Here is an 8,499-nt window from a genome sequence, read left to right on the forward strand (position 1 = left end):
GAGGGGATGGAAACCTAGAAAAAACCAGACAATGAAGTAACAAAGTAACTGCCACAGAGCAAAATTTGGGCTGACGCTCAAAGTACGTACATATCAAAATTTCAATAAATCAGTTGTGAAGTTTAATTGTTTTATTAAAAAAAAATTGATAAAAAAATAACTATATTGTGAAAACATAAACAATTTAATTAATATATAATTATATAAGTACACGTGATTTTTTTTATTTGAGCAAAGGAATAGAAAAAGAAAATGTCAGTTTAAAAAGAAATATAAAAGGCTAATAATTGATATTAATGTTAAAATAAGAATAAAAAGTTTATTAAAAAAAAATATAAAGTTAAATAGTTGGAGAGATAATAATATTTTAGTTATTAATTTATTATAATTTTTATTGGAGAGATAGAATGATATTAAGAGGAAATTACACTCTATACCCTTTTTATATTGTCCTATTTTATTTTTACCCTCTTTTTTAAAGTCTATCATTTTTACCTCTTTTTTTAAACATTGTACCAATTTTGCCCCTGTCACTTCAAGATACTCTCCATGTGACTATCTTATGTCAGAGTATTTTGGGTACAATACATATAAAAAGAGGTATGTTTCAAATAAATATAAAATTAGAGGCAAATTTGATTAATTGCTTAATAAAAGTGGTATTTTTCAACTTACCCCTGATATTAATTAGTTGGAGAGAGAATTGAATAATTATTAATGGATGAATGTTAACCCTAAAAAAGAGTTAATGAATCTCTTAACTACTTGAAATGGCTTGATATTATTAGTGACACGGGGTGAGAATAGAAAACTGGGACAGCAGATTATTTTTTTCAAAAGTAAGTCACCGAATGATAATCTTGGGTAGAATTATCTTTCAATTTTCTCATTCTTGGAATAGTACTATCCTTCTTTTTCAAATCACGCTTTCCTAAAAAAAATTAGTTCACCATTTTAAACATAACCAAAAGAGTACATGTGAATAAGTGAATATATAATATGAGGTGATTCTACAATGCACCCCCTTAAAAGGGATGTACTGGTGCACCTTTAACTTGTTTCGCCATCCAGAAAAATTTTTTAGTCTAATTTTTTTCATATTCATGTACGTTATAGCTATTTAAGATATCCTACAAAATTTTGAAAAATTCGAAATAATTTACAATATAGAAAACAATGTTCAAACAGTTTATTTTACACACGTATAAAATAAAATAGTTACGCGTGCAACACACTGTTTGAACATAATTTTTGGCATGTTAAACTTTTTCAAATTTCTTAAAATTTTGCAGGATGTCTTAAATAAGTATAACGTACATGACCATGAGAAAAAATTTGACTAAAAAATTATTTTGGATGCTAAAACAGATAGGGGTGCATCAATATATCTATTTTAAAGGGGTGCATTGTAGAATTTTCCTATAATATGCATGCAATAAAAATTTATTCAATTTTTTCTCTTTACTCCCGAAAAAAATGTATTTTAAAATTTATTACTAAGAAAATAGCTTCATGCCCATAAATTTACAATATCTATATTATTATAATACAAATACACTTTATTATTAAAAAAAATATAAATTTAAATAATTTTTAAAAATTACTTTTAATATTTTTTTAAAAAAAAATTATCACATTATTTTATGTTAATTTCAATCCTCATTTTAATTTAGTTTTCATAATTTTTTCAAACTCATATATTTTTTTATATTTTATCTTATGAAAAGTTTATATAATTTTTTATCATAATATTTAAAATATAATTTATTTTTATTTGATAGGTATATTTTTTAAGAATTGAATTGGAAGAAAAAAAAAACTTAATACAATTAAAAATATGAATTTTATATAAAATAAAAATTAATAAAATAGACTTAAAAATTTTTAAAGTATAAATAAAATTTCCCTAATTAGTTTTACATTATGACTAATTTTTAGCCCCAAAAAAGATGAAAAGTGATAAATATTTAATCATAAAAATTATATTAAAGCAAAAGCTATCTCTAAAATAAGATTAATTAGCATTTTTAGGCTTACTCGTGAATCATAATTAGTAGGGTAAATAGCGGAATAAGTACCTAAAGTTTTATGTTTGTAAGCAGCATAAATTCAATATTTATTTTTAGCGATATAAGTACCCAATATTTGTAAAACTATAATTTTTTTCTAATAATTATGTAGTATCAGTTACTTCCAAAATGTTCTATTAATATATTCAAAACAAAATTTGTACTGACAAAACTGGAGAAAAATTACAATTTTACAAACTTTGAGTATTTATGCCACTAAAAATAAACATTGAGTTTATGCCGCTTACAAACATAAAACTTTGAATACTTATACCCCTATTACCCTAATTAGTATTACACTTTACACATATATTACAATATGTTGTGGCTTATATACTAGAATTTTTGGCTAACTTGTATGATTTGAGTGTTACTTTTTTCTTCAAGTTTTTGGATGCTCAGCAGGTTCCTGTTCCTCCCACTGTTTCCAATCCGAATCAAACAGTTTTGCAGCATATTCCTCCTGAGGGGGCTTTTCAGATTTTCACTGATGCAGCCATTGATATCCAGAGGAAAAAATATAGTGTTGGGACTATTGTCTTGAATCACTCTAACCAGGTCGTGGCTGGTTTGGCTAAGCCGTTTACAGGCTGTGTTGATCCACTGGTGGCTGAGGCTAAAGCTATCGTCCATGCTCTACAGTGGGCCTCCTCTATTCTCTTGCTTGTGGACATTTTAAAAACGGATTGCAAATCTATTGTAGATAAATTGTATTCTTGTAATCGGGGTTGTAATATTTTAGATGATTTAGTAGCTTGTATTAAGAACTTGTTATCTCCTTGCCCAAACCTCAAAGTAGTTCATATTAGCAGGAATTATAATATCTTGGCGCATAATGTTGCTAAATGGGGTATTGGGCTTGATAGTGAGTTCGTTTGGAATGGCTCTTTGCCTTTCTTCTAGTCTTGTGGTTTTGGTCCTTGTAATTCACAAGACTTTCTTTCAAAAAAAAAAAACTTGTGTGCTTTAATTTCATGTTTTTCATAACTCCTGATTAGACAAAGACACTATAATTTTGCATCACTACTACATATTAGTGAACAGATGGAAATCCTTTAAGCTAAAACATACACTTGGAACGAGAACTATATTGTATACTTTTCTATTTCTTATATATATAGCGGTAGCTAAATCATAGCTTATAATCACAGCTATATATAAAAGGCTTAAGATCACAATAATATAGTATTACACACCATGCATATATATCGAATAAAAGAAAGAAGAAGCTCTCACCCCATCTGTAAAAGAAAAATATTTTAACATGTATGTAGAATGAGTCATACATGTTAGAAAGTAAATACATAAGTTTGAATATAGCATATGTTTGAAATTTGAATATTGCAACAATGATCCACAATTCGATTCAAACAAAGAAAGAACAAAACAGTCATCCAAGCATTTCCGTACAAGCAGACAATTAGGACTTGCATTATTATAAAAAAAAGTAGAAAAAGGTAAGCTTCATACACATAATATATATCATTAGTATGCAAACAAACTAAAATATAATGTGTTGATCAATTCCATTCTCATAAAACCATTATCACTGTATAAACCGCTTGCAAAATCCCCCCATAGAACAATATCATGTTATACTTATTTATTGAATAATGTTAAGAGTCACACTCAAATTACACTCTTTTTGTAAACCGTAGATATTACAAATTAGTGTCTCAATCATATCTTCTATTTATTTGTTAACTAATTATGACTTCATCAATTCAATCTAAGCATACAGAAAAAGACTTCTTCAACTTCCAAATTGAACACAGATTTATACATTCAACTTTTGGCAAAAGTACTCTCGTGGGTTTATAACAAAGACCGCACAACATTTATGATTACCAGATACAAACGTCAACTGAAGATACAATTTGTACAACTAACACCAATCTATATTTTCCTAAATCAGGAAAACCAAACCTAACAATACAAATTGGAAAAAAGAAAAAAAAAAAAAACTTAATTTATAAGTGTTATACAAGTCAAATCCTAATTTTCCACACATATATAAAACCATGCAGCTAACAAAATTGCCGCTCACGTATTAATTTATAGCCAGTTTCTGACTAAATTTCATGAATTTGACCATGTCAATTGTCAGTATGTTAAACATTTAGCTAGCTTTCTTTTTCTAATAATCAGATGATGATCGATCTTAATTAATACCCACCACCAACCCACCCTTACCTAATAATAAAACGACACTGGCAATGAATTTTTTTCAACCCAATTAAAAAATATAGTGCAACTAAAATCTCTCAATACTTATCCAAATATAGTACAACTATATAGGTAGGTCAACAAGGCACTGACTAAATTAAGAACACCTACAAAAGTCTAGCTAGTTTCACACATCTCCCTATTTTAATTAATAATAAAATGAAACGAAAATATTAGACCATCCTACACTATCCTACCAGTGAGTACATTTAATTTAAACTAAATCATAATTACGAAATGCCAATTCACTAGAAGAGTAACATGGCCCTAGGTCTCATATGACTAAACACTAAGCCCTAGATGGACCGTCACAGTTTCCACAGGTAAAATAGGTTTACAACCAGCTTTTATGATATTATCATTGGATTTAGCAAACACTTTTTCTTGAAATAATATATATAAATTCATTAAAAACCAACATTAATTATTCATCTTCTGAATCTTAATTTGTTACATAAAATATAGAAAATCCACAAGGTAGATAAAGGTATAACACGAATTAAGCTCACTTACCATGCTTTTAAATCGATAGCAGAAAGCTCCATGACCATGACTGATCCATTCTTCAATATGTAGCTAGCTAGCTTCTCTCCTACAACAGGTTACTTAAAGAGACAGAAAGAAAAAACAAATAAAAAAAAAACTCACAAGTTGATGAATGATGATACATTATTAAACACATGCAGTTTAAAACCTAAATTAGAAAATAAAATAACATTCACGAGGGGAAAAATGAAAAAGACTTAAAATGATCAAAACAAGCTCTACCTAGCTATAGCTACTACTGCTTACAAGATCAAAACGATCAACCATAACATTTTTCAAAATGACCAAAAAAAAAGGAAAAAAGTCGGCATAAAACTCTTCTCTAACTTATATAATATTATCTAATTCTCATACGAGGGATCAATAAGGAGGAGGTGGCCGAGCAGGAGGACCCCAGAACATGTCATGGGGCACCTGACCATTATTAGGCATCAAATTTGGTGGCAAATTGAACATTGGAACCGAAGGATGTTGCTGCTGCTGATGATGATCATGACCACCCATAGCCTGAGTAGTACTAGGATTACTGCTGCTACTTCCAGGATTTACTCCAGCTTGCTGCTGCTGCTGCTGTTGTTCCACTAGTTGTGTCCCTTCCCCACCGCCTGCAGCGGCTGGGGCCTCCTCCTCCTGCTCGAGTGGCAACCGCTCAAATGTAGCATTCATAAAGGTTGCACCAATGACAATCACAGGCCCAGACGCCACCAAAGCTCCGGTGACCGTCCCACCAACCACCTGCCCCTGCCCGCCAGCCAAATAAACGGTCAAACCGGTTGCACCAGGTGGAGAAGGGCTAGGCAGGAATGCCCCGGATAAGGATAGAATCTCGAACCTCCCTTGCAGCGTGATGACACCCCCTGGAGCAGCCGGCTGCCGGAGTGTGACGTTGGTGACAATGCCGCTGCCGCTCAAGACAGAAACCCCACGGTGTCTCCTTTGAGCAAAAGTGGCTATGCTCTCAACTATGTCACTTCCGCTACTGATTTCCAAAACGTGGCTTCTAAGAGCGTTTGGGCTCTCCTTTGTGATCACTACCGGAGGCTTAGGCTTGTTCTTGGAACCCGGGGGTCTGCCACGTGGCCTGCGATTGCTGCTTCCTCCTCCTCCTCCACTTCCACTTGGCTCGAAGCTTTCGTGACCGGCTGAGTTGGGGTCGTCGCCGCTGTCGTCGTCTTCGAGGTTTTGATGGTGATGACTCTGCTTTTGGGGGCTGATGTTCTTGGTAGGAGGAGTTGTTGTTATGGTAAGATTGTTGTCATTTATGAACTCTTGCTCTCTTCTTGGACCGAGTTTGTTGGCATCTTCATCTGTGTTTCTTAGCTGAAGCGATGGAGGTGAAGACATGGAATCGACTCCTCTCATGGCCACATTACCTGCCCACCATCGATTCGTCATATTGCTCTGAAACTCGTTAGCTTAAGGGAAAGAAAGAGGAAATGAAAGATGAAAAACAAATTCAAAGTACTTCATTTGGTTATCCCTTTCTCTACCTTCTTGTTATTCTTTTGTCTTTGGACTCTTTCTCTCTCTCTCTCTCCCTAAAGAATTTTTAGTGACGAATAATGACAAAAATAGAATAGCTAGCTAATTAAAGATGGTAGCTTGTATGCACCAAACAAGGAATAATAATGATACAGATTTTCCCTCTCTAGCAAGCTCTCTCTACGTTTCTTTTCATTCTATCTTCTTTTTTTTCTTTTGTTTCCCTTGATGTTAATAAATAATTGAGATGCCAAATAAGAACTCCCCCAAATCTACCATATATAATAAATCCAAAAAATCTTATCTTTTTTCAACTCTTTTCTTTTCATCAACCCAAACTCAGCAAGAAAGCGATCGAGAATATATTGATATTATGACAGAATCGGACATGGGTTACCTTGTTTTTTCATCAAAACCCTAATCCTCTTTCCCAAAACCCAAATACTCAGATCAAGTAACAAAACCCCTGTAAACCCATAAGAAAAATAAAAACCCAGTTATCTAGACACTATTCCAAAGCTCCAACCACTATCTATTAGCTTCTTTTTTCTTCCTTAGCTATGAAGACTTAAACTATTATACGACATACGTGCCCCTAAACAGTAATAAAAAGAGAGGAAGTACAGTAGTAGAGCAATATGCAAAATCGGCTGGTCAGTACGGGCGAATCAGAAGAAACAAAAACAGAGCAAAACGGAGCAGCGTCTTCAGTTATCTGAGGCTGCAACAGCAGGGGCCCCTCCAAGGCCAGTTTTCGGAACCTCCGCGCTTTACCAGACCTGCGGTTAAGTGTGAAGCGTACGTTAAGGGACCCAGTAATTCTACCCTGGCGCATGATAAGAAGGGCCTGTACAATTTTAATAAAAGAAAACCCAACGATGTAATATAGATTTAAATTTTTACTCTGTAAAATCCTCTTTTTTTTTTTTTTTTTCCTTTTCTCTGTGTAAAAAAGAAAACACTAAAAAGGTGGTTTTGCAGAAGCCTGGTTTACTTTTGTCTGCCTCTGTTGAACGGTTTTAGGTTGTACTACTTTTCAAGTTCCGAGCAAGCAAGTTGGAACGAGCTGTTCTATCCTACACTCCTTCCCATCATATTTGTGTTGTACACTTCTAGACAAATGCTAAAAGCACTGGTTGTGTGTTTATAATTTGTAAGTATAATTTTTAATTGTAGATAAATATGGAAGTTTAATTTTTAGTGGTAATAACGAGGAAGTTATAATTTTGAAAGTTTTACAGGTACCTAGTTATTAAGAGTGTAAATTGCTAAGTGACAATTTTTAATTGGTCTAAATCATTAAATTTTTATTTTTTTAAAAAAAAAAATTAATTTAAATATACTAATAAGAAAATGACACGTAAATAATAACTTAGTATTTAATGCTCAGGTACCTATATAGTTCCAAAAATATAACTTAGGTATTATTACTGTCAAATATTAAACTTAATTATTTATTTACAACTGGGAGTTAAGGTTAGGTATTTATACCATAGATTACTCTTATCACTTCTCCTATGTGTCAATATTATTATTAGTATTGGGTATTATATAGTATAATGTAATAATATTTAAAGAGTGTTAATTCTATTTTAGGCATATTTAATTGACAAAAATATTTTATTATTTAATGTACATTTCGGCTGGAGTGTTTAATATGGTTTCCCTATTTGTGTATATCTAAACTTGGAAGGAAAGTTGTCTAGCTTTCCTATTTATGGAAATTGAGGTAAATATGATAAGTTTTGATTACACATTTATTCTTTTCTAACCAGCTGTTAATCTGATCTTGTGTTGAGTTTCCCATTTTCTTAGATCAGGTTTCTTGAAGAGAAAACCGGAGCTAAACTTTCCTTTTATAGCTTTTCTATAAAAGGAAAGTTGTAGTTACTGCCCACGATTTTGTAGGTACAGAAACGGAAATTCATGGACTGATTGAAGAATTATTTTAGGGAAGTTTCTAGTGGGTTGAGGTCTTGTTCAAACCGAATGTAAGCTGTCTATGAGATGTATATTCATTATAAATACATCCTATAGCTTCTAGGTTCTGTGAACTCTTTTATTCACTTTCATATCTTAAGAAAAGAGTGTCTTTGTTATGTAGAGAAGAGTTGTTCTACTCTTACTCTGTTTATTTGTTGTTTGTATTGTCTTGAGTCTGTATTCAAGTCTACAA

At 32.1% G+C, this 8,499-nt stretch overlaps 1 protein-coding gene across 1 annotated transcript; it reads right to left on the reverse strand.

Annotated features, from left to right (window-relative positions):
- Positions 1-4,946: 4,946 nt before the first annotated feature.
- LOC115705643 (AT-hook motif nuclear-localized protein 15) lies at positions 4,947-7,518 on the reverse strand. Its single transcript, XM_061103180.1, has one exon. The coding sequence runs from the start codon at positions 6,234-6,236 to the stop codon at positions 5,202-5,204; it is 1,035 nt and encodes a 344-aa protein (XP_060959163.1). The 5' UTR covers positions 6,237-7,518; the 3' UTR covers positions 4,947-5,201.
- Between the last annotated feature and the right edge of the window lie 981 nt (positions 7,519-8,499).

This window comes from Cannabis sativa, chromosome 1, assembly GCF_029168945.1.
Source record: "Cannabis sativa cultivar Pink pepper isolate KNU-18-1 chromosome 1, ASM2916894v1, whole genome shotgun sequence".
Lineage (NCBI taxonomy): Eukaryota > Viridiplantae > Streptophyta > Magnoliopsida > Rosales > Cannabaceae > Cannabis > Cannabis sativa.

Coding starts and splice junctions, on each gene's coding strand:
- LOC115705643 (XM_061103180.1), bottom strand. CDS start 6,236: ATGACGAATCGATGGTGGGCAGGTAATGTGGCCATGAGAGGAGTCGAT.